At 37.2% G+C, this 27,418-nt stretch overlaps 1 protein-coding gene and 1 long non-coding RNA gene across 2 annotated transcripts; one reads left to right on the top strand and one right to left on the bottom strand.

Annotated features, from left to right (window-relative positions):
• Nucleotides 1-212: 212 nt before the first annotated feature.
• Nucleotides 213-1,350, bottom strand: LOC307118079. Its single transcript, XR_013815497.1, has 3 exons — nucleotides 1,254-1,350; nucleotides 593-666; nucleotides 213-322 (listed from the first exon to the last, which is right to left on the bottom strand). It is a non-coding gene; the product is annotated as an uncharacterized lncRNA (long non-coding RNA).
• Nucleotides 1,351-1,837: 487 nt separating this feature from the next.
• LOC307118068 (uncharacterized protein) lies at nucleotides 1,838-9,504 on the top strand. The gene is made up of 3 exons (XM_079803428.1): nucleotides 1,838-4,050; nucleotides 4,140-4,324; nucleotides 8,557-9,504. The coding sequence occupies exons 1-3, from the start codon at nucleotides 3,868-3,870 to the stop codon at nucleotides 9,332-9,334; spliced, it is 1,146 nt and encodes a 381-aa protein (XP_079659554.1). The 5' UTR covers nucleotides 1,838-3,867; the 3' UTR covers nucleotides 9,335-9,504.
• Nucleotides 9,505-27,418: the final 17,914 nt, after the last annotated feature.

Genomic DNA, 27,418 nt, shown 5'->3' with positions numbered 1-27,418 from the left:
GTCCCTCAACTACTAAACTATGACATTTACAACTAGGTCTACTACATGTACAGGTGGCCCCAGTGGGAATTAAACCAACAACCACAGGTGTTGTTTGCAAGTTGTACCTGATTGCCCAGTACGAGCAAACGTCGTCAACATTGTTCCAACTTGCTTCACCTGCTCATGAAGTGAGCCGCTGTCATCCGAAGCTACAAAATGAAAGGCATTTGGTAATTTTGGACCTACATCACAGTCAAAAAAGTAAAATTTAAGAAAGAGTGCATGTTCTCACCTGCTTGTGCATTGCTTTCCCTCAGGGCTTGGTTCTCATTCTGGAAATCTACATAAAAAATATTTTATTTTATTTTAATTAATTATATATATATATATATATATATATATATATATATATATATATATATATATATATATATATATATATATATATATATATATATATAAATAAAACAACAACTACAGTACAGGCACAATTTTCCATACTGTTAAAGTTTCCAACATCTGCAATTTCCTGTTTGTCCATCTCAACTCCTTTCAATATTCTTCTCCTTATAGCCCAGTAACTAGACATTGTGACTAACAATTTATTTACCTTGAAAGCCGAAACGATTGTCCAATAGTAGGTCTCTTGGATGAAGATAACCGATTGTGCTCTGGTCAAGGTATCTGCAAGAAAATGTGAACAAAACCACATTGTTAACGTTATATACAGAATATACAGTAGCTATGCTGTGGGGGGGAAAACTGGTCAGCCAAATGTGGAACAGTAAAATGTATTCATTCAGTGTAGTGATTCAAGTAAACTGCATTGTCCTCAAACATAAAAAGTACAGCAGTTCAGAGAAATAACTCATAAATGACCTTAAATGCTAGAAGAACAGTAGCAACACAGCACATGTTAGCTAACACTTGCTAAAACTGACCTAGCAGCATGCTTGTTCGGACTAACAAAATAATTTAAATAACCTATATACATCATTCTGTTTTGTTAGAAAACACCAAAAGTTAAACTTAAGTCTTTCTAGATGTAAAGCTTTGGCTAACTTACCTACAGTAGCTAGATACATTTTAACATGTAGAACATGCTTGAACTCAGTGTGTAAAAAAGGCGAAACAGCACGTGTTAGCTAACACTGTGTATTGTGCACTATATCAGCGTGCGTGTCTGAACAAACTAATTAAAACAACCTACCGGTATATACATCAAAAATGAACATAATATTGTGTGACACAAAAAGGAAACATGTACTTACTTAAACGCTCGTAGTCGAGGATATTTTCTGATCTCCTCTCTTCAAATACTAAAACCATGTGATGAGCGGCCGCTGTTGGTAAATCTGTATGTTTTACCGGTTTGTCTTCCGCCTTTTTTAGGTATACTGCCCCTCTCGGCCGGTGGAGGTACTTCTCTGTTTTTTTTTATTTTATTTTTATAGACAAGTATAGACAAGTACAATACAAAAAGTACAATGAGAGAAAAATAAAAATAATAAAGCATTGTGGTACAGTTCCGAATATGTAGAACAAAGAATAACAACAAATGTAACACTGTATATAAAATAAATAATAAAAATAAGAATTCTGAGATAGAAAATACTTTATAATATTAAGGCAGTCACATGAAATTGAAAAGCTTTCAGGTTTCTGTTTTGTAAGCTTTTTGTTTTGCGACCTCATGTTTGAGAGGGTTTCAAAGTTGTAAAAATCAGCTTTATAAGAGGTAATATTAGAGGGCTTCTTTTGAGTTATTATGAATGTAGAATTTTTCCTAAATAATTAATAATATATTTTTGTTTTTCAGAAAAATATGGGTTTTGAAAACAAAGTAAAATGTCATGAAGTTAGTTCTAATTTTTTGTCATGTCTATTTTAAAGTCAGTCCAAAAAGAAATAGAAAAAAGGGCAATACAAAAATAAGTGTTATCCTAAAATGAACTTTCAAACTTTCTTAACCCTCCTATTATGCTAAAAAAAAAAAAAGTATTACATCCATTATGGGTCAAATTGACCAACACTGTTTAAACACACTCGACATGCAAATAATCAAGTGAAAATTTAAATGTAATTTCCTAAACCTAACCTTATCATGGAATCAAGAGTCAAGAATCTGTTATAAACCCTAATGGCTTTGGAGCAAAAAAAACTAATATTTGATATAATTCACATATAGGCTATTATGATTTTATAATCGCTTCAAATGTGAGAACTAGTTAAAATGCTGTCAGTTCCACTCTATTTCCCAACAAGCCAAACATAGCCAACGTGGCTGGTCGAATTTGAGAGTAGAAATCCTTGTATTTCACAGCGGCTTGCCGCCAGCCGGCCGCGGTCCATTAGGCGGAGGCAACCGCCAGAGAAAATGAAGCCGGCGGCCCGCCGGCTAGTCGGCCGCGGCATCTCGCAAGAAATGGGAGTGACGTATTCGGCGGCAAACGTTTCATCACCGCCAGCGGGACACACCTATAGCCGACAGCTTAGGGCCGGCGGCAAAAAGAAGCCGTGCCGATATTTTTTGCTATCTGGGATATCAACAATTAAATTCTTGATATCAGAAATGATGATTGATGATATCAGGAATTTAATTCTTGATATCAAAAATGACGCCATCACTCGCAGAAATACATTCATGATATCACGAATGAAATTACAACTAGTAAGAAACGTTCTTCTTGATATCTGTAATTAAATTCTTGATATCTGTAATTTAATTCTTACATGTTAAAATTACATTTTCACTAGTAAAAGTTGTTATTGCAGATATCATGATTTCCTTTTTGGATATGTGCATAGTAATGAACTCCTTTTTGGATATGTGCATAGTAATGACGACTGGTTATAAATATTCAAATAAGAGCGTGATGTTTTCACGTGACAGAACGGCGATGGCAGAGGAGGTTTTGAGGCAAATTGCAAGGCAATGTTATGCCATTGAAAGGACTTACCACTATGGCGTTTGCGGTCAACGACATCTTCGTGTCATAGAGGCATGTCTCAGAAATGTATCAAGAGTTGCCAGTCTGTTAAGAACAGAGACAGCGGATGAACTTAAAGACTCGCTCATTGACCTGAGAAGGATTTTGCTGGTGCAAAATGTAGAGCAAGACCGGGCCTACACTGCCGGACGTGTATATTTAGGTGAGTAGAAGTGTTCTTTTTAAGTTATTAAAACATGAGATCTTGTTAATAGGGAACATTTTCATTATTCAAACCATACTCTTAACCACGTGGAGACGCACCGTCTCTAGTTCAGAATTTGGCTGTTGAGCCTAGGCCTAGCCTACTGCAAAAATGTCCTACTCTTCGATGCCATTTAGAACCATTAGTGTGTGTCTCATCATCGTTGTGTTAATGCGTTTACACACAGCCTAATGATATATTATTTTTATTACTGTTTATTCTCAGCTAACAATAGTAGCCTAGTTATAAAAATGCAGGTGCTGCGGTTCTGCAGCTGTCTGCTATTGTACACTTTCCATGGGCTGGGTAGTTTTGTATTTTGTGAAATTTAATGGTAGGCTATCATACGCAAACACAACATTTTGTTTGGTCATAAGCATAAATGCATGCAAAATGTTACAAATTGTTTTAACAATTATAAAAATATTGTGAAGCAATATTTTTTTTCAACTACATTAAAGTTCCCTGTTATAGGCTAACGACCTGCTATTTTGCACATTTCCAAAAACTAAATTTAATATAAAGACACGAGTTTAATCATATTGGCCTGGTTACAAAACAAGCCCTACCAGTATAATGTTTTGCTTTTATTTGTGTTAATTGTTGTTCAAATGTTCTTTGTTTCCTTTTGTCTTAGGTGTACGTGGAAGACCTTGCATTAATGTTTCAAAGCAGCAAATTGAGTTTCTAATGAAACAGGGACACACCATTAAGCAGATGGCCAAGATTCTGGGATGCTCATCTTCATTTCTTTATAGGAAAACTAAACTGCTCGGAATTCCTATACGAAAACTGCAAACACAAGTGACTGAGGAAGAGCTCATTCAGCATGTCAGAAGACTGCACAGTCTTTATCCTAACACAGGAAGTGAGGTGTGCTACGCAATGGAAATTCAAATTCATTATTCTGCATCCATACAGTGGAAATAATTGAATGTTGTTTTATTATTATTACTCCTTAGATCATGAGGGGACTGCTACGTGGAGAAGGGCTGTTTGTCCAGCGGTCCAGGGTCCGTGAAGCCCTCACCGAAATCGATCCAACTGCGACTGCACGCAGGTGGAGTAGTGCCATTGCCAGAAGAGTCTACCATGTTCCTCATCCAAACAGTTTATGGCACATAGATGGAAATATGCGGTTGATTAGGTAATACACTATTCATCCCCCCTCAAAACAAAGAAATACAGGTTAGATGGACTAGACACTAAATTGTTTCCACCTGGTGTTAAAATGCATTTTGGTAAATCTGATTACAGGTGGTTGATACTAAATACAGATGTAAACGGGGTCTAAAACGTTTTACGCTTGCCCACTTTTGACCACTTCCAGAAAACCCATTTGACCGGATTGCTTTCATAGTGTAAATGCTCATGTGATTGAATGCGTTCGAACAGTCTCAAAAGACACCTACTCTCCTCCTACTGATCCAACATGTAAACATTATGGGAAGTGTGCTAGCCAGACGGGATTTAAACTTTGCTAGCTGAGAACCAAGTTTGTTTTAAAGATGAAACGCGTAACAAGAACAATTTTCTCTCACCATTCCAGTGCTGTTACATCAGTAAGGGCTTCTGGTGTAATACCTGTGTCGAATAAGCCTTATTCCAACTGTCAGTCCAAACCTAGATTTTGTGCATGTCTAATTGGAATCCATTCACATTTAAGTGTGAATGACAAAAACAAACAAAAAATCACATGAAATGTTTTGAGCTATGTTTATATGTGGTTTGAAACCCTATTCAAATTGCATATCTAGAAATCGTTTTATGTAATTTTGCATGGTTTAGTTAATTTTCTCATGCCACGTGTAATGTGAACATTTCAGACATTGTTATAAGAAACATGCTGAAAATCATTGCAGAAACAAGGTTCTGTTGTTGGAAAGTGCAGGTCGAGCAGAAAAGTACAATATGGAGATGGCAAAGATGACACCACAAAGCCATGCCTACCAGCCTGCTATGTTTCTGCCGCTGCATCTAAAGACATAGGCTAGTCCAGTGTGGCAGCTACAAATTGTCATGTAAAAAAACAACATCCCTATAGAGTGCCGAAGTAATGACGTCACTTTGTAGGCCAAAACGCGGAAGTGAGTTAGCATTTTAGCCCTATGGGTTCCCTCGCCCTAAAGTCTATGGGTTTTTTGAATGGGTTTTTGCTAAATCGCCTGAAATAAGGTCTGTGGTTAACAAAGCCTCTATATATTTTCACGTTTTAATCCATGACATAAAACACACTAGTTATAACCTGCTTGTGAATTTTTAAGACTTTATTGTGTCTTAAAAACGATGGTTGCTAACAAGTTGCTAAAAGGGACTACATCCTTTGGCGGGGACTTTAGACGTCATCGTGACAAACTGGCAATCTCTCTAGCGCTATCGCGCTATTCGTTGGATCGCAAAGTTGGATGCTTGAACATTTGGAGTTTACTCTCTTCACATGTTTGTCTCGTTGAGAAATGGCTGACATGGGCTGTGTTTACACGTCTTTTTGTGTTAAAATCTACTGTTAATGTGTGACAACTTAGTTTTAAGACTTTTTCAGTCGATAATGTAGTTGTTTAAAGCTCAAATCTGTGGTTTATTTATAAGAAGAGTGCCTATTTAAACATTTTATCTGGTGTTATCGGAGTTGTGAGCTCCAGTGAGTCAGCGGCGGTCAGCGCTTGTTTAGCCGGCGAGAGTTGACTTTCCTCGGCTAGTCCTTCTGCCGTCTGCCGCTGGCTCTGATGTCTCTGTGGCGTCTCCAGCTATAATTAGTCTTGTGGAGATTTAACGGCCCATATTTGCTCTCATGGATCTATAATTTGTTCCCTGGCAAATCGTTTAGGCTGAGTGCAAAGATAAGTTTCATTACTTGTTTATTTTTAGGCTATAACTGTACGTTACCGTTGTAAGTTAGCCGACTAGCACTGACTTTGAATGTTTGACTGAATTGTTTGCTTTATTTCATGTGTAGCTTATTATACGTTTTGTATTATTGATCATACATAAACTTGCATTTAACAAAAAGAGACTGGGTTGTGTTTCATGTCATTTAATGTTATCACAGTGATAATCATATTGTCTGAAAAAACATTAACAAAAGATAAATCTCAGAGAGGCACGCATAAACAAAATTAGTTTCTAACATTTTTGGAAAAAACGAATGGGCAATATTTCTCATGGAAAAGTGGATAAGTGTTCATACACAGAGCAGATCATAATGAGCGAGCGTGCTTTTAAATAAAGTTTGAGGAAGCTTGATGATGACGTTGATCCGCGACCATGGTGTGCTGTAGTCCGTTTATAGCCTACCGTTAGCATTTTATATCTGACGGCTTTATTTGGGCTTCAAAATGTATACATTTTGGATTAACTTGTAAAGATTATCTTGGTAGACAAAACGTGTAAGGGTCATTACTCTTTGTTGAACACAGATCTTATTTTTTGCGATTTTCCAAAAGTCTATTGGGAAAATGAATGGCTTTTTGATCGAGGGAACCCATGCACCGCTAACTTCCGGGTTGGCCTACAAAGTGACGTCATTACTTCGGCACTCTATTGCAATAAGAAACAATTGTGATGGTCAAAATTTTTTTTTCAAAAGTTTAATGGCAACATGTTACAATGTTTACATGATGGCTAGGCTACTGTATTTTTAGCGCTTGACACAAATTTCAGTATTTCAATTCATAAGCTTGTGATTTGATTCTGATCTTAATTCAATGGCAATTCATTTAGATAAATATCAGGCACAGTAGCTACATGGTAATTTTCCTGGTAATAAAATCTCTCAACTAATGATGTAAACACAGGGAGCCCTCTCAGCTGGTATATTTATTAAAGGTTAAAATTAACAACCCAAATGACAGTAATGCAGTTATTATAATAATATATATATATATATATATAATATATATATATATATATATAAAAAATATTAATATAAATATGGTGCATATGTACCATAAGTACATTTTTAGCTGTCAGAAGGCGTATTTCCATTACAGATTTGCGCAAAACTTTTGCGATATTTTCAAAATGTCAAAATAAAAAAACGATTCATTAACCGATGTTATGCGACTAAAACGTTTTTTTTCCCCTCCCGTGTGAACTCATTACAAAAATGATGTTGGTAGGTTTATCTATGTCCCAGCCACCGCACTAGCCATTATTTTTAATTGAAGGAGATATAGGCGTGTTATTCAAGCATTAACTAAAATGAAAAGAGCGAAATGTCTGAATTTGCATGGTGGTAACTCAAATGTTGTTGTTTTCTTTTCTTTACCATTTCGTTATTTTGGCTTGAAATTTCGTTTGTTGGAAATATGAACTGAATTTAGAAATGCTTTTGTAATTAAAAACTTTGCAAAATAATCTGTTCCCTGAATCCACAGCATTTGTTGTTATTGTGACTGTAGGCCTACACAAATAAAAGTAGACCGTTTATAATTATGTCTTGCACTGATCTGTATGGCTAAAAATGACGGAGCATTGTGAATTGTTTCCGCTGTTATAGAAAATGTATCCTATTTAATTTCGTAGTTAGGCTATGTTTAAATATTAGCCTATAATATTTTTATTTTATTTCATATGTTGATTATGAAACGTGAGCACAACCTTCTACGCAAACCTTGGCAATAGAATCGCCATTGGCTAGTAATTTTTTTGTTTGTTTTGTTTAGTCGCCAGACTGATATAGGCTACTTTGTTATATTCTACTTTTATACTAATATAGTATAAAAACATAGAAGTGTGACAAAGGCACATAGGCTATAAATTCTCTAATGTGGAAAAAGGCTTATTTTGTACTATACAACATATGTCCTTATATTTTCTCATATGTCGTTTTAACGAGAATTTTGTTTTTACGACATAGCATCTCGTTATTACGAAATAATTGAGTGGAAAAAATATGTAGGCTAGGCCCTATGTGGCAGCAATGTGTCACCGTACCAGGTGACCTGTAAATGCGGAAAAACTGTTTTGCAAAAATGTCCTTTTTCGAAATGCCTGAAAAACCACCTTGTGCAAGCTTAAAAACTTTGCGATATATGGTTTCCATTGGGCGTATTTTCAATTCGCGCAATTTGGAGAGTAATTGAAACGTGGCTAGTGACAGGCCTAAACCAGACAAGATAGCAGCACACAAAAAATACAATAACACAGCAAATGTTGTGTAATTATAATTATAGCCAAAATCCCAGAGAATATCAAAAAATTATTTGTCATTATCACACTCCACTAATCTACATCACAAGAACTTAATAATTATCTATGCTATGACCCTGACACATTTTAATTTATGGTTAGGATCTACTAGTGCTAGGCCTATTTAAGATATTATTATTTTATGTCTTAATTAACCTTGTGTTGTTTCTATGCTTTATTTTATTCAAGGTGGGGTTTTGTTGTACATGGGGCCATCGATGGGAAATCTCGCCTTATAACCTATCTGAGCTGCAACACAAATAACCGTGCCTCCACTGTGCTGACCCAGTTTGTGAAGGCAACATGTCTTTATGGTCTCCCTTCACGAGTGCGATCTGACCATGGGGGGGAAAATTCACAAATCGCCCTCTTCATGAATCTTGTTCAAGGGGTGGAACGGAGGAGTCACTTAACAGGAGAATCCGTTCACAATCAGCGCATAGAGCGACTTTGGAGAGATGTATTCCTGCATGTGCTACAGTACTTTTACAAGTTGTTCTACAATCTAGAGGATTCCGAGGTCCTTGATCCAGATGATGATGTCCACAAGATGTCCCTGCAAATTGTCTTCCTGCCAGAGATACAAAAGAGACTGGATCTGTTCAGGAATGGATGGAATCACCACAAAATCAGAACAGAGAACAACAAAACACCCATCCAAATCTGGACTGCAGGAATGCTTGCCAACATGGAGACAAACTGCAGAGCCATCAGCAATGTTTTTGGTGAGGATCCTTGCAGCACACAAACTCTAGAAGAGCTTTTGGCACAACATGGAATAGACAACTTCCCTGTGACTGATGATGACGAAGATCATTTTCCAGCTGTAGTTGTGGAGCAACCCAGAATCAATCTGAGCCATCAGCAGCAGCAAAACATTATGCAGGCAATTGAGACCATCTCAGATGCTACTGTTAAGTATCAGACATGCTGCAGAGAAATTGCGAACACATTACAAGATGGCTGATATACAATTTGATACAGCTTGTTTTTTCTAGCAACGTGCCCTAAGAGTGATAAGCCCAGACTCTTAAGAAATCTCAATGTCATACACCTTCAAATAAATGTTGGCGTATTCTGACTGTATTCCTGATTTATTGATGTACCCCCAAAATAATTAATTAAATACCTTCAGGTAAATACCACAGTCTGATTCGTGCTCTGACAAAATGTATTCATCATGATTATTAGACTCTAATGTGAACAAAAGATTCAGACAAATGCACAAATTGATTCAGGTTTTATTGTTCCATCTATGCAGTGAAAAATTTTGATGTCAGATGGGTCACTGTTTTACTGTGCACTTTATCAATTTAGAGAAATTACAATTGATGATAAAGTGAAGAAACGTGTATCTTTACTCTAAATACAAATCAAACATTAAAGATAAGAATAGTACAACAATAACAGTAAACACAGTAACAGTAAAACTTGTGTTAGTTCACCCAAAAATGAAAATTCTGTTGTTAATTACTCTTCCTCATGTCGTTCTAAACCTGTAAGAAATCTGAGAGCTTTCAGACCTCCACATAGATAGCAACGTAATTTCCACTTTCAAGCCAACTGTAGTTACATGGGCTATTTTAACAATGTCTTTACTACCTTTCCGGGGCTTAAAATGGAAATTACATTGGTGTTTATGTGGAGATCTGAAAGCTCTCGGATTTCTTACAGGTTTGGAACGACATGAAGATGAGTAATTAATGACAGAATTTTTCATTTTTTGGGTGATCTAACCTTTTAAGATCATTTGTGAAACTGTGCTGAAACAAAGTATTTGTGTAGTCACCCTTACATGAAAAAGGTACATGAGGTATTACATGGTGCCAAAAGTTGGTGACTGCAAAATACCTTCGGTCATGTAGGTTCTAAAAGCTTCGTAAGTACTGTGATTTGGAAGTCTGAGAGTAATAAGGCATGTGTTGGCCTCTGGAAATATTCTGGTGTCTTGACCAAATGTATGAAGAAATTCAATTTTTGGCTGATGGGGGAATCCTAGAGGAGGCACAGACGAGGCTCCAGAAGCAAACTCCAACACCATTTCCAGTGTCAATGGATTGCAGTCACCTTCTGTATTCACACAGATTAGAGAATGTTAGGGATGCCATAAGTAAAGACATTAAACAGCAAAGTAAAAAGAAAAATGTAGTTAAATAAGACACAATAACTAGATTTGAATGTTGGATTGATAAAGCCTGGCCCAAAAACTCTGAATTTTAATGTTAAGGTTAAGGCCATGTAGTCTTCACACAAAGAAACAGAATAAGGTTTAAATGCAATAGCACATTCAGTAGCCAACAATTTTCTTTATTGGAAAAAAAATTTACTTTACAAGAAATTAGTCACTCAAGCAAATTACTAATGCAAATTAATTGTGTAATGTTTCAATGATAGAGCATTAAAACCCTACCTTCTACATCAATCAACCAGTCTCTCCAGAAACAGATGGTCTTATTTTCAAGGTGCCTTTTGTTGCTTCCAGGGGGTGAGAAGTCCACCTCGAAAAGAATGGACAGATCTTTTGCCTCCAGTGGTCTGACTGCATTGACAAACAGGTCCTCAAAGATGTCTACATGACTCTTGAGCTCGTCGATCAGACCAAAAGTTTTGAAACCCTCTTCAAATCTGTCACAGGACATTGAGATTTTATTTCACAATAAAACTTTCCATTTACATTTTTACTTTGTAAGGCATTTACATGGTTCTTATGCCAGATACTTACTGTCTGAGAGCCAAATTTGTCCGCCCATTCACAAAGTATTCTGCTGCAGACTGGACCAGGGAATCCCTCTCTTCAAGAGATGAGATGTACCTAAGTGCTCCCATCATGTTCAGACTGTCACCAGCATCGGCGATAGCAGAATTTGCTTTTTGAACAGAGTCTGCTTCTTTAATCTACAAGTAAATCATTAGAAAAAGTTATGCCATGAAATCCCAAAGCATCCTTTGCAAATAAAAAAATAAAACATCCCTGCATAGATGAGACCGTTTAAAGGGTTAGTTCACCCAAAAATGAAAAATCTGTCATTAATGACTTACCCTCATGTCATTCGACACCCGTAATCTGTTCATCTTCGGAACACAAATTAAGATATTTTAGTTGAAATCTGATGGCTCAGAAAGGCCTCCATTGGCACAATGCACTTTACACTCTCAAGACCCATAAAAGGTACTAAAGACGTCGTTACAAAGTCCATCTCACTACAGTGGTTCTACAATAACTTTATGAATAGACGAGAATAGTTTTTGTGTGAAAAAAAAAAACGAAATAACGACTTATATAGTGATGACGATTTCAAAACACAGCATTAGGAAGCTTCGAAGTGTTATTTATCAGCGAGTCGATTCAGCGGTTTGGATTGCCAAAGTCACGTAATTTCAGCAGTTTGACACACGATCCGAATCATGAATCGACTAGCTGATTCATAACGCTTTGAAGCTTCATGATGTAGTGTTTTGAAATCAGTCATCACTATACAAGTCATTATTCAGGGTTTTTTTGCGCACAAAAACTTCTCGTCGATTCATAAAGTTATTGTAGAGCCGCTGTAGTGAGATGGACTTTGTAACGATGTATTTAGTGCTTTTATGGGTCTTGAGAGTGTACAGTGCACTGTTCACATGGAGGCCTTTCTGAGCCATCGGATTTACCCTAAAATATCTTCATTTGGGTTCCGAAGATGAACGGAGGTCTTACGGGTGTCGAATGACATGAGGGGAATGAATTAATGACAATTTTCATTTTTGGGTGAACTAACCCTTTAATATATGGACAAGTCTACACTTTACAAAATCACCTTTGAGAGTTTTTCTCTGAAGCTGCTGTCTGCTATTTCTTCAAGGGAGACAGGAAGTGTAGATTTACCACAGAGTTGCATAAAGAGACGGATAGAAAAAAAACGAGGGCCAACTCCACCATGAATTATGCTCACTGCAATCATTTTTGCAATGGTCATGTACAAGCCATTCTCAAGTGCTGAAAAACATATACAAAATATTATATACAAATATATACATTATATATATATACACATTATATATATATATATATATATACACACATACACACACACACATTTAAATTTCATAAGAAATAAAGAAAAGCCAATTAGATAATCCTCACCATGAGTATCGAGAGCCAATAGTCTGTCATCTTCTGGCCCTTCAAATATTTTTGACATCTGGATTTCCCTCATCAGCAAGCGTAGGAATTCTCTGGTCGGTCCCCCTTCATCTACAGCTCCTTCTCCAACTCCATCAGAGTCCACAAAAATCACATCCAGCCTTGCTTCTGGATTAAAGCGCCTTCGTTTGAAAGCTTGCAGGCTACCTTGTAATATGTTGTCCCGACTTACATTAATTTGATTGCTTGTGGGACAAATTGAGAGATCAACTCTGCTATGAAGCCTTTTCAAAATCATCTGTAGATCAACTCTAAAACACAGAGGTAAAAAATTATTTAGCATTAATGTGTCTGAAAACATTTAGTGCTTAAAATTCCTTTAAAATATAACAACATACTGTGTCGAAATCGTTTCACAATTGTCAGTTGTTAAAGAGGAAGGTTGAGTGGGAAGAGAACGTTCAGGTGACCAGTGGTGATATGTGTGAGAAGGTGAAGGAGTAGGTGAAGGAACAGATGACCAATGTGCAGGTGAAGGAGCAGGTGAAGGAGCAGGTGAAGGAGCATGTGACCGAACAGGTGACCAATGTGCAGGTGAATGAGCAGGTGACCAGTTTGGGGGTGTAGGGGAATGACAATCATTCACTGTCAAAGAAATATCACTTGCATTCCCTTGAATGCTTGCCTCATTATGATTAAATTGACTTTCCTGTAAATACAGACCAATATTTTACATTTTAAAAAAGAACAGAAAAACTATATAAAACCTAAAATAGTTTCAGAGACTTGGAGACTATACATAGAAGGATTACTCACGTGTGCATCCATTGGTGAAACCCAAACAACATAAAGTGTTGAATGACCCTGGATGTTGTAATCATTAAGTGTTCCTGAAAGGTTATTTTCAAGAGGTGTAGATGATGTCGCTTCTTGAACATAGAACACTTCACTGGACAGGTCATCCTGACAAACAAAGTCAAATAGGATCTGAAAAAAAGTACATGAAATGTAGGTAGATTTCACTAGGTGTCATTATTATACAAATATCTTTCTTCATAAAGGCTATTTACTATATTTCCCAAACAGATTTTAAAACAATAGTGTTTTCTATCATTAGTGTCTATCATTTTATTAAAAATCAGCAGTCATGTACTTGAATCGTCTCTGAAAAGATGAATTTTCTAATTTTTTCTATTCCATTCGGAAACTTGAATTTGATGGGCACGCCGTCAATGGGTTCCTTGTGATTCACCATCCTCTCACGTCTGTCTTCAATTGCCTATAATGCAACCAAGGTTACATAAATGCAGTACTTTTTTACTTCAACCAAACAAATCATTAAAAGTTATATTTTTCAAAGTAACTTTTACCTGTAGTCGACACTTCTCCTGTGCCTCTAAAAATTGGCGTCTCATCTCCTGTTTATGATAAAAAGATTTTGGGATTCTATTTCAATAGACATACAGTATATATTTCTTACACCATATTCTTACACCATCCAGGCCTTAAAGGGTTCGTTCACCCAAAAATGAAAATTAGCCCATGATTTACTCACCCTCAAGTCATCCAAGGTGTGTATGACCTATTCATTCTTTCAGACGAACACAATCAGAGTTATATTATAAAAGTCCAGGCTAATCCAAGCATTATAATGGCAGTGAATGTTGCTCCGTTTTTGAAGTCCATAAAAGTGGATCTATCCTTATAGGAAAATAAGTATTTGAACACCCTGCTATTTTGCAAGTTCTCCCACTTGGAAATCATGGAGGGTCTGAAATTGTCATCGTAGGTGCATGACCACTGTGAGAGACATAATCTAAAAAGAAAAAATCCAGAAATCACAAATGTATGATTTTTTAACTATTTATTTGTTTGATACAGCTGCAAATAAGTATTTGAACACCTGTCTATCAGCTAGAATTCTGACCCTCAAAGACCTGTTAGTCTGCCTTTAAAATGTCCACCTCCACTCCATTTATTATTCTAAATTAGATGCACCTGTTTGAGGTGGTTAGCTGCATAAAGACACCTGTCCACCCCATACAATCAGTAAGAATCCAACTACTTACATGGCCAAGACCAAAGAGCTGTCCAAAGACACTAGAGACAAAATTGTACACCTCCACAAGGCTGGAAAGGGCTACGGGGAAATTGTCAAGCAGCTTGGTGAAAAAAGCTCCACTGTTGGAGCAATCATTAGAAAATGGAAGAAGCTAAACATGACTGTCAATCTCCCTCGGACTGGGGCTCCATGCAAGATCTCACCTCGTGGGGTCTCAATGATCCTAAGAAAGGTGAGAAATCAGCCCAGAACTACACGGGAGGAGCTGGTCAATGACCTGAAAAGAGCTGGGACCACCGTTTCCAAGGTTACTGTTGGTCATACACTAAGACGTCATGGTTTGAAATCATGCATGGCACGGAAGGTTCCCCTGCTTAAACCAGCACATGTCAAGGCCCGTCTTAAGTTTGCCAATGACCATTTGGATGATCCAGAGGAGTCATGGGAGAAAGTCATGTGGTCAGATGAGACCAAAATAGAACTTTGTGGTCATAATTCTACTAAACGTGTTTGGAGGAATAAGAATGATGAGTACCATCCCAAGAACACCATCCCTACTGTGAAGGGGGGGGGGGGGGGGGGGGGAGCATCATGCTTTGGGGGTGTTTTTCTGCACTTGGGACAGGGCGACTGCACTGTATTAAGGAGAGGATGACCGGGGCCATGTATTGTGAGATTTTGGGCAACAACCTTCTTCCCTCAGTTAGAGCATTGAAGATGGGTCGAGGCTGGGTCTTCCAACATGACAATGACCCGAAGCACACACACAGGATAACCAAGGAGTGGCTCTGTAAGAAGCAGATCAAGGTTCTGGCGTGGCCTAGCCAGTCTCCAGACCTAAACCCAATAGAGAATCTTTGGAGGAGCTCAAACTCCGTGTTTCTCAGCGACAGGCCAGAAACCTGACTGATCTAGAGAAGATCTGTGTGGAGGAGTGGGCCAAAATCCCTCCTGCAGTGTGTGCAAACCTGGTGAAAAACTACAGGAAACGTTTGACCTCTGTAATTGCAAACAAAGGCTACTGTACCAAATATTAACATTGATTTTCTCAGGTGTTCAAATTCTTATTTGCAGCTGTATCTTACAAATAAATAGTTAAAAAATCATACATTGTGATTTCTGGATGTTTTTTTAAGATTATGTCTCTCACAGTGGACATGCACCTACGATGACAATTTCAGACCCCTCCCTGATTTCTAAGTGGGAGAACTTGCAAAATAGCAGGGTGCTCAAATACTTATTTTCCTCACTGTAACTGCTCCACATGGTTCCGTGGGGTTAATAAAGGCCTTCTGAAGTGATGTGTTTGTGTAAGAAAAAAAATTAATGTTTAAAAATGTATAGAATACAATAACTAACTTCCGGCGGACCGCTGTAAACTCAGATTTTATTCGTCTGAAAGAAGAATGTCATATACACCTTAGTGTTGTCACGATACCAAAATTATGACTTTGATACGATACCAGACTAAAATACCTTGATACCAATACTAAATCGATACCACAGCCAAAAATAGTAAAAGTAATTGAATAATATGACAGAAATGTATTCATTTTTTTTTTTAACCCTAAATACTCACTTGGCCAGCATGTTCCTGCCCTGCTTTTTGTCCATTCCCTCCTCTTTATTTAAAAATAATAATATTATAATAATAATAACTACATGCCGGTGTGAACATCCTTACAGAGATGTTTGCAAAAATCACATCATTATCAATCATGTTAATATAATATATATATATATATATATATATATATATATATATATATATATATATATATATATATATATATATATATATATATATATATATATATATATATATATATATATATATAAAATCTTTATTTTTTTGTATAAGAAAAAAATGTAAATTACAAACAATATGACAAAAAAAGTGCTTTATTTTCAGCTACAGAAGGTATACTTTACAGGATCATTCAAGAAAGAAATTAAATAATCAAATGTATAAAAAAATATATACACTGATTCTCAAGTTATTCAGTCAAGCATGGGGTGATTTTCTATTTTCTTTTGTTGTTTGATTAACATTAAATCACACAACATTTTAGGTCCTGCCCTTTAAGAGCTGCACAGACCCAATCCACTGTAACACATCCGATTTCTCACTGAACTGTCTACATTCACTAAAGACATATCCGACTGTGTTTACCTGAATACTCGTCAGTTTTTTTTTTCTTTTTTCTGCATGCATTTCTGTTTCTTTCTTTGTCATGTGCTGCTTGTATTTATTTAACTCTTCAGCTTCTATTGTTTAGTGAACGATGGAATCAGAGCTCTGCACGCATGTCCTGACTCCTGCTCTCACACATCGACAAATAAATGCTGTTCTTATTAGGGTGCTGTCATTTTTTAAAGTACGGGTACTAATAAAATGTCATATCGTACCGTTTTCAATAGAAGGGTATCGTGATACTTTTCTAGTACCGGTATATCGTGCAACACTAATACACCTAGGAGGACTTGAGGGGGAGTAAATCATGGGCTAATTTTCATTTCATGGCAATTAATAACATGTAACAATGGTTAAATGAGGTCTTGTGACAACATCAAATTTTTCTTAAAATCTTTCACACAGGATACATTTTGCACCTGATCAAAAACATGAATTTCCTGAGATAAGGAAAGAGGACCTCAACATTTAAAAATAATAGCTAATGCAGTTTATATATAACTTAATGCAGGATTTTAATAATGTTCTCAATCAAAGACATTTACACAGTGCTGGGCGGTATATCTCAGTATTTTTCTAAATTATATCGGTTTCACGGTATATGACGGTATTTTTTCCCCTATGCATGAGCGGGTGTTAATCACGTTTTCTACTGATTAAGAGAGAGGAAATACTGCAGGAGATTGACTAAAATACCCTGTTTTACTGTCATGACGAGTGAATATTGTAGAAAAATTCCACACTAGAGTAAATACAGGTTTACAAAGCCTCACAAAATGATGCTGTGGAGAGACAACAACCAATAAAACACAGACCTGCAACACGCTCAGTCATACTTACAGACACCTGAATATTAAAAGTTGAGTTGAGGCAACCTTAAGCATTTTAAAAATCTAACCCTATATAAACTGGCAAAACGAGGAGAAACGCGGATATTTGAAATACATTTAAGAGCACTCTCTGAACGAATGACACACATCAGTTAAACACAAAAAGAATAAAAGCACTTACTTTTTTGCCCATTCTTCTTTGAATTGTCAGTTTATTTATTAATTTACATCATTGTCTTTTGTGTAGCAGAATAATCCATTGTGTCAGCGCGTTCGAGATCAGACATACAGTTGTATCAGTGTAATCAGTGCATACATTTCATTTTAATAAGACGTGATGAAGTATGCGCGCTTACATGCTTCTGGTTCATGTCTAGAGCACTAGAGTTTATGAAATATGTCCATAAAAAATTTAAACGCGCTCGCTCCGGTCTATATCAGTGCTATATGATCCATGTGGTGAGCGTTGTTAAACCCATCGCGTGTAGTTTGAATTCTCCACTGTAATCAAGGGCTGAACCTGAAATCGCCCCCCATAACCTCAAATAGAGCATTATTTGGAGGGGACAGCGCTTTGTAGTGGTGTCCGAAACCCTAGTGGACGTTATTGAGTGCACTCATTCTATCCCATTGCACCGCAATAACGAGTGTACAGCCGATGTACACACATTGCCTGTCCGACTTTGCACGTTTTCATTCACTCCTTCAAATAAAGTGATAACGTAGGGAATAGTGAATGAGAGTATAGGATTCAGCCATAGGCTGTGCTGTAATGCAATCTCAACTGTGCTCTCCTCTCAAACAATGACGCGCTGCGCCGCGTTCCGAACGTTGTTTAAGCGACATATACCGGTATTGCGGTATCATCAAAATTCAAATGATAAAATAAATACCGGTATTCGGTATGAACCAGTATACCGCCCAACACTATTTACACATACTGGCTGAAGAATTACAAGAGTAACAGTAAGCTACCATCATGTTTCCTTGATGTAAACTTGCTAAAAAAGAAAAAAGTTAGGTAGTTGCTGAGTTGCTCGTTGCAGTGTACTGTTTTATAATACAGTTAAATTTATATAAATTTATATTAGTTACTTACTTTTTCTCTGTCTGCCATTAAAGACTGTTCAAATTCTTTGTCTTGTTCTTGCCGCAAAGATCGCCACTGCTGCAAGGCCTATTGACACATCAAAAAAATATCTGAATTAAATATTATGATTAACAAATTATCAACACTTACTCTGTACATACTGGTTTAAAACGTTATAGGTTTATTCTTGATTACCACTGTGCTGTCTGCAGTGTCATCTGCGTTGCCACTAAGCTCCTGATTTGTAAAATCAGTAAGGTCAATCACCACAGATGGAGTTGTCTCCTGGTTGGCTCCTGGTTCAGGTTCACATTGTGACTGGCACAAAGGAGGTGCTGATTCCTGTGTGGGTAATTGTTGTCATTAGCACCACAACTTTTACTTTTAAGTATTATCAAAGAAAATTATTACAAACCTGGTGTAGTTCTGCTAATGGCAGAATGTACAGCCTACTCCGGCCAAGAGCTTGCTTTAATTCTTTGACAGATGTAACCTGAATCTTCTTTAAGTTCTTTCCTCTGTCAGCCTTGGCTAACTCATATCCAATCAAATTCAGGCTGACATCTGGGAAACTTTGACAGATAAATTGTTTGAAATCTGCCAAACTCCAATTCATTTGGATCTGGGACACTTTTCCTTTACCTGTGTCATCCACAGGGCTACCTAAAGATTAAAAAAAAAATAATAATAAATTAATGTATTATTACTATTATTATTAAACAACAACTTGGCTAATTTGATGGTGTTATTCAAGGTGATCTCATGATTTACAGTGCAATTACCAAATCCAGTTTGTGTCATTTGTCTTCGTTCTGCCAGTGTAGGTAGCTTTGTAAAGGTTGGGCCAGGAAGCAAAAAAAGGCCAACATTCCAACAAAGGTTTCCCCGTCTTCCGGCTGTACCTTTGAAACAAGAACATTAAAAGACTGAATAAGAAAAAAATCAGAACTCTGATCAATGTTTACATTTTACCAGTTTAATATTCTTTATGAAAAGTAATAGTGAGAAATTGAAAATGGTTTGCTTTTATTTACTTTACATTATATTTATGCATTTGGCAGACGCTTTTATCTAAAGACAGATCTATATGCTTTTGAATGGCTCTGTGATGTCATACACCTATCAGTCTGTGCAGCAAGTCAAACTAGCAAAAAAGCAACAAAGCGGGTTGTTGGACAAAATTCGACTCACGGTTCAAGAACTGGACACATCACGTGCTGGTGACCCCCTAATGGTCAGAACAGCGAAAATGCCGCTAAAGCTCAGCCAAATCATGTACAATTACATTTACAAATTGTAAGTGTTTTTTTTTTTTGAATGTGCAATGCAATTAACAAATCATCCAATACCATTACATGAAGTGTATTTATGATATTTTGTAGAGCTTTTGTTTTGACGAGCTAGACAATAAGACGAACAACTCTTCCGTTATATTATACAAACGTGTCATTAAATGTCTACAAATGTATAATCTGAGTTCAGGTATAAAAAAAATTATTTAGAATAGACTGGTTTGTGGTTTGGCATATCAGTCCCTCCAGAAAAACGCGATTATGCGATCGCATGATTTAATGCATAATCAGCTTAAGTCCACATATTTATGCGGGGGGCCGCATTTTTTTCAAATACGCTGTGTAAATTGCCTATTTCCGCGTGCAAAATATGCGGGGCTAGCATGATTTAATAATCCCTGCATTTTCGTTGTAACAAAGTCATATATATTAGCAGAAAGTTGAAAAATGTTTACTTCACACAAGAGCCGCCATTTCCCCCTGTTGCCATGGGAACATTTTGAAGTACATTTACATTTATGCATTTGGCAGACGCTTTTATCCAAAGCGACTTACATTTCATTCAATGTACACATTTTACATTTTTGTCAGTTCTTGCTTTCCCTGGGAATCGAACCCATGATCTTGGCGTTGCTAGCGCCATGCTCTACTGTTTGAGCTACAGGAAAGCTGTAATTACCCGTAATTAACGTAATTACCCGACGTGAACGTCATCGAAAAGCTGCAAACCCCGTGGCAAACCATAGATATCGGTGAAACCATGATGAAGCACGCAAATTCCCATTTGCCAACAAAAATAACAACAAAAGACCGCGCAAAGCAGTTTCCCAGTGTGTTGACCGATTTCAAAAAACAGCATCATGAAGCTTCGAAGTGTTATGAATCAGTGAGTTGATTCAGCGGTTCAGAGCGTTACGAATCAGTGAGTCGATTCAGAGCGTTATGAATCAGTGAGTCGATTCAGCGGTTCAGATCGCAGAAATATTCGCTTTTTTTCTGCTTTTCATCAAACCGCATCAAAACATCAAAAAGTTTTATCGCATTAAAATTGCATAAATATCCCGCATTTTCCATTGCATTTTTTAAGAAAACTTTGTTTTTTTTTTCACACCAATTACCAAATTATTGCCATAATACATTTAATATTACGACTTAAAAGGATAGATCACCCAAAAAAGAAAATTCTGTCATCATTTAATCACCCTCAAGTTGTTCCAATGGTTGCTCTATCTGCTTGGTTACAAACATTTTTCTAAATATCTTCTTTTGTGTTTAACAGAACAAAGAAACTCATACAGGGTTGGAACAACTTGAGGGTGAGTAAATGATGACAGAATTTTAATTTCTTTTATTGGGATGAACTATCCCTTTAATGTTAAAATTTCAACAGCAACATAAAAAACAACATCACATTTTAATGAGATTGAAAAGAGAAAAGCAAAATGTATGCATCCTAATAAGTATGATGGTATTTACTGAAAAAAAAAAGCTTTTCGACACATTCGCTAACGATAGGCCTAACTTACCTGAATGTCGATTTCGAGACCGTCGAAACAGCCTCCTTGTTGCAGTAAGCAAGTTCTCGCTTGACGAACTCTGCATAAGTTCAATTCTTGCTCTATTTGCGGCATTAAAAATTCGGTCAAAGGCGGAAACTGCCGCATCTAGCGTTACCTGCTCCGTTGAAGCTGCTTCTTCCTCCATCTTACATCAGACTGCTAAATAACGTGCAGGCGCCAAAAAGTGGGAGCATGATGGGAAACCCTTTAGACTCAGCAATTGCCTTTTTTTTACTAGTTAAAATACTAATGGTTGATATCAGAAATTAGATTTCGACTAGTTACAATGACAATTTTGATATCAAAAATTACATTTGAACTAGTAAAAACTCTAATTCATGATATCAGTAATTGTATTTTCACTAGTTAAATGTCACCATAGACGGCCATTCAAATTCAATTGTTGATATCAAGAATATAATTGTTGATATCAAGAATATAATTGTTGATATCAAGAATTAATTGTTGATATCAAGAATATAATTGTTGATATCAAGAATATAATTGTTGATATCAAGAATTAATTGTTGATATCAAGAATATAATTGTTGATATCAAGAATTAATTGTTGATATCAAGAATATAATTGTTGATATCAAGAATATAATTGTTGATATCAAGAATATAATTGTTGATATCAAGAATTAATTGTTGATATCAAGAATATAATTGTTGATATCAAGAATATAATTGTTGATATCAAGAATATAATTGTTGATATCAAGAATATAATTGTTGATATCAAGAATATAATTGTTGATATCAAGAATTAATTGTTGATATCAAGAATTAATTGTTGATATCAAGAATATAATTGTTGATATCAAGAATTAATTGTTGATATCAAGAATATAATTGTTGATATCAAGAATATAATGTTGATATCAAGAATTAATTGTTGATATCAAGAATTAATTTTTGATATCAAGAATATAATTGTTGATATCAAGAATATAATTGTTGATATCAAGAATATAATTGTTGATATCAAGAATATAATTGTTGATATCAAGAATATAATTGTTGATATCAAGAATTAATTGTTGACATCAAGAATTAATTCTTGATATCAAGAATATAATTGTTGATATCAAGAATTCATATCCTGGTAATGAATAAAAGTAAAAACGGCCGGCTACGGCAAGCCGTTTTGACTTTTATTCGTTCGCAGGATATGAATACTTGATAGGCTATCAGAAATTACGTCATCACTCGCATTTCAGATATTATGAATTGTGAAATGTGCATAATTTAATGACAAGTGCCTACATCGCTTATGCACATTTAAAAATCAGACGACAGCAAGTTGTATATTTTAAAAAATCTGACGACAGCAGGTCATTTAAAAAAAAGGCCTCTATGTAAGTGTCTTCAGTCGCGCGTTTAGTAAAGTGCATGGTTCGAAGGTCATTGTTTTGTCGCGATCAACATGGGTTCGAGTCCACCTTTTGCAGAGTTTGCTCTTGTCTCTTTTCTCATCACAAATCTAATCGGAAAGGCATTTATTTTCAATAAAAATAAGACAATGTTCTAAATGTGGAAATAAAGTGCCTAACGAAATGTTTAATTATAATAAAAGCATTTATTGGGTAGGGTAAGGGGGCTGTGTAGAGAGTGCTTTTATTGTCCCTTTAAGTCAGCATCCATTTAATAATTTAAATAAAAATAATAATTTACACTGTTATTTTTGCATCAGGTTAATGTAAAACAATACTGAAGTGTAAATAGTAGGCTATGAATCTGTCAAAATAAAGTTTTACTATTACTATTTACAAAATTACTATTTATATTACAAAGAACTGCTTCTTTTATATGGCGTAAACTATACTATTTTCACTTATTAAATAGCATCTACAGCTATTTGCACTTAGTGTATCATCTATCGCTAAGAAAATATGTTATTTTCACTGAGTGTAAATAGAATCTAGTTGCTATTAACGCTTTGTGCAAATAGCCGCTGCCTTATCTCTTTTAAGATTACATATTCCTATCTATTCCATTCTATTACGTGTTTTGCAAGCAAAAGCGTAAAGGGTAAATACAATAACCAAATTTGCAGTAGTCTATTAACTGGCAGCAGCTACACCTACAAGGTACTGTTGCTTTGACAGTTGACAGTTTTTTACTGGGCCTCTGGATGTTGTGGGGCTGTCTTGGCTGACACGCCTCTGCAGCATCGCGTGGTGGTCGGGGACAGTGCCTCTGGGATGGCAGACCGGGGTGGTGGTCCCTCTTTTTAAGAAGGGGGACCGGAGAGTGTGTTCCAACTATAGGGGGATCACACTTCTCAGCCTCCCCGGGAAAGTCTATGCCAGGGTACTGGAGAGGAGAATTCGGCCGATAGTGGAACCTCGGATTCAGGAGGAACAGTGTGGTTTTCGTCCTGGTCGTGGAACACTGGACCAGCTCTATACCCTCTACAGGGTGCTGGAGGGTTCATGGGAGTTTGCCCAACCAGTCCACATTTGTTTTGTGGATTTGGAGAAGGCATTCGACTGTGTCCCTCGTGGCGTCCTGTGGAGGGTGCTGGGGGAATATGGGGTCCGGGGTCCTTTGCTGAGGGCTGTCCGGTCCCTGTATGACCGAAGCAGGAGTTTGGTCCGCATTGCCGGCAGTAAGTCAGACTTGTTCCCGGTGCATGTTGGACTCCGGCAGGGCTGCCCTTTGTCGCCGGTTCTGTTCATAATTTTTATGGACAGAATTTCTAGGCGCAGCCAAGGGCCGGAGGGTGTCAAGTTTGGGGACCACACGGTTTCGTCTCTGCTCTTTGCGGATGATGTTGTCTGATGTTGTCGTGTTGGCCCCTTGTAACCAGGACCTTCAGCATGCACTGGGACGGTTTGCAGCCGAGTGTGAAGCGGCTGGGATGGGGATCAGCACCTCCAAATCCGAGGCCATGGTCCTCAGTCGGAAAAGGGTGGCTTGCCCACTTCAGGTTGGTGGAGAGTTCCTGCCCCAAGTGGAGGAGTTCAAGTATCTTGGGGTCTTGTTCACGAGTGAGGGGAGGATGGAACGGGAGATTGAGAGACGGATCGGTGCAGCTTCTGCAGTAATGCGGTCGATGTACCGGTCTGTTGTGGTGAAGAAAGAGCTAAGCCGTAATGCGAAGCTCTCGATTTACCGGTCAATCTACGTTCCTACTCTCACCTATGGTCATGAGCTTTGGGTCATGACCGAAAGGACAAGATCCCGGATACAGGCGGCCGAAATGAGCTTTCTCCGCAGGGTGGCTGGGCGCTCCCTTAGAGATAGGGTGAGAAGCTCAGTCACTCGGGAGGAACTCGGAGTAGAGCCGCTGCTCCTCCACATCGAGAGGGGACAGTTGAGGTGGCTCGGGCATCTGTTCCGGATGCCTCCTGGACGCCTTCCTGGGAAGGTGTTTCGGGCATGTCCAACCGGGAGGAGGCCCCGGGGAGGACCAAGGACACGCTGGAGGGACTATGTCTCCCGGCTGGCCTGGGAACGCCTCGGTGTCCCCCCGGAAGAGCTAGAGGAAGTGTCTAGGGAGAGGGAAGTCTGGGCATCTCTGCTTAGACTGCTGCCCCCGCGACCCGGCCCTGGATAAAGCGGAAGAAGATGGATGGATGGATGGAAAATTGCCCAAATGTATCTGTAAAATGCTGGCAGCACAGTTGCACTATATTAAAACTCAATTTAATTAATTTAATTTTCAGAAACTGACTGCCATAAAATGGTCAATTGCTATTTAAGTTAATAAACTAATATAGCATAGTGTGCTAATAATGTGAGCATAATAAAACTGTGAACTTATTTAGTTTCAATTCATTTCAATTTCGCTTGTTTTTTTAACTTTTTAATGAACTAATCGCTGCATCAGCAACACAGTTACTGCTTTTAGATAAAGCAACATGAAGCATATCAGTGTTTCTCTGCTTATTCTGGAGTGTGTGTGTGTGTGTGTGGATTAGTCCTTGAGTTACCATACATTTTTACAGTAATTTTATAGTAAACTACTTGCAGCAGCTTCACTTACAAAGTATTGCTTTCTTACTGTAACCTTAATTTACAGTTTATTACTGTTCAAACACATTTCAGCAGAGGATTAAACTACTCCAGTCCACAAACAGCATTCCCAGCTTCACTTATTTCTAACCAGGGGTGCCTTTCCCAAAAGCATCATTAGCAAATATGGTTGCAAGTCATTGAATTCCATTAATGACAGAACTTGCACCCAGTTGGCTCCTGGAGACACACCCCCAGTTTGACTTTTTCTTTCATAAACCTTAGAAGCTCTTAGTGAGAAATCACAGACATTTATATGTTGGTGTTTTATTGAAAATGTCTGGTTACCATTATAGGGATCAGTATTTGCTTTAGTTGGGCTACTGACCTTTTATTTAGTTATTTTAGCTGCTGCAATGTGTTTATAAGACATGTTTGCTATAGTAAAAACAAAAAGCCAAGAAAAAGATGTAATTGTGATGTGGCTAATCATCTCATAGCGGCCTGATGCCTGTTTCACACACACTCCGTTTGCGGTGCGTGTTGCGGTGCGTATGTGACGCAGGAGCAGGCGCTGTTGTGCTTTCACATATGCTGTTTGCAGTGCGCAATTGATCCGCATTTTATACCAAAAACACAATATTTATTCATTTAAAATTATTTTTATTTCAAATCCAACAGTTGTTACTGAACATAGCTTGTCAGCATTGTAATTATCTTTGTGTAGCCTACTCTTTCATTGATGTCACGTTTAACGCACATTTAAAGTGCTCTCCATTATATCCTTGTTTAGCCTACCTTAAAGGTTTTCCTTGCTTTACCTGAGGAAAAAAGCCATGTGTTGACTTTGAAACAGAGTAGACTTTATATGCATGCATATTTTCATGTAAATGCATGTTTATTTTAATGCGAACAATATGCTGTCACTTTAATTCAGCGCGTCCAGCGCAGCAAAAAATAGACTCGGTGCGGAAAAGAAAGCCGCACTGCTCTATACGCCGCTTCTGGAACGACTGCCGGACCGCATCCGCGCGCAGTGTGAAAGCTTTAATCGGTTGATATGGGTACGGGAAAAAATACGAACCGCAAACGGTGTAGGCCTATGTGTGAAACGGGCGTTACTCACTGGTCTCATCAAGTGTCAAGTCCGTTATTAATTATATTCCGCACTTTAATTGAATGCACTTCACATGCACAATTGTGAGACCACAGCAGTCAATTCACTGCCGAACTGGGTAGAGAGTGTAAATAGTTTGGCTCATCATAGGCTATCCCATAAGAGAAAGTTTCGGTGTACATAATATAGCCTATAAATTTACAGTAAAAATAATAATAATAATAATTCGCACCCGTAGAATTTGTGCATGCACGATGAGGACTCATTCTGTATTATATCCATATCTAAATGTCATGGAACTATATAAAAATCGTCCAGCAAAAGGTTACAGTTTTGTTTGACTCATTACACATTATCTTTCGTTTTGGTTGTATTTTTATTTAATGCATTATAAAGTGTAATGAAAACAAAAAAAAAACGACATGAGGTTATGTTCAGGACAGTGGTAAAATTAATCATAAATTAATGTCTTGTTCATTTTTTCCATTAATTCTCCGAAGGACCCAGTGGCCGATTAAAATAAACAGGATTAAACTACTTTTTTAAAGAATTAACAGAAAAGAAAAAATTAAGCCATAATATATGTTTTATGTTTCGTTAACTAAACAAATAAAGAAAGAAGGAGCCGTTTCTCTGCGTGGATGTTCTTCCTCCATCTTTGGCCTAAAGAGGATTACGGGAAAACCAGATCTCATTAATATTCATGAACTCATTATCATAGCCATTCTTACATGTAAAAATGTCATTTCTAGATATCTGTAATAGTATTTTTACTAGTAAAAATATTATTTAAGATATCAGTAATTCTATTTCCACTAGTT

This window comes from Gobio gobio (genome assembly GCF_949357685.1).
Source record: "Gobio gobio genome assembly, chromosome: 21".
Lineage (NCBI taxonomy): Eukaryota > Metazoa > Chordata > Actinopteri > Cypriniformes > Gobionidae > Gobio > Gobio gobio.
The sequence above is the reverse complement of the archived record's forward strand: the minus strand, read 5'-3'. Positions and strand labels throughout refer to the sequence as shown.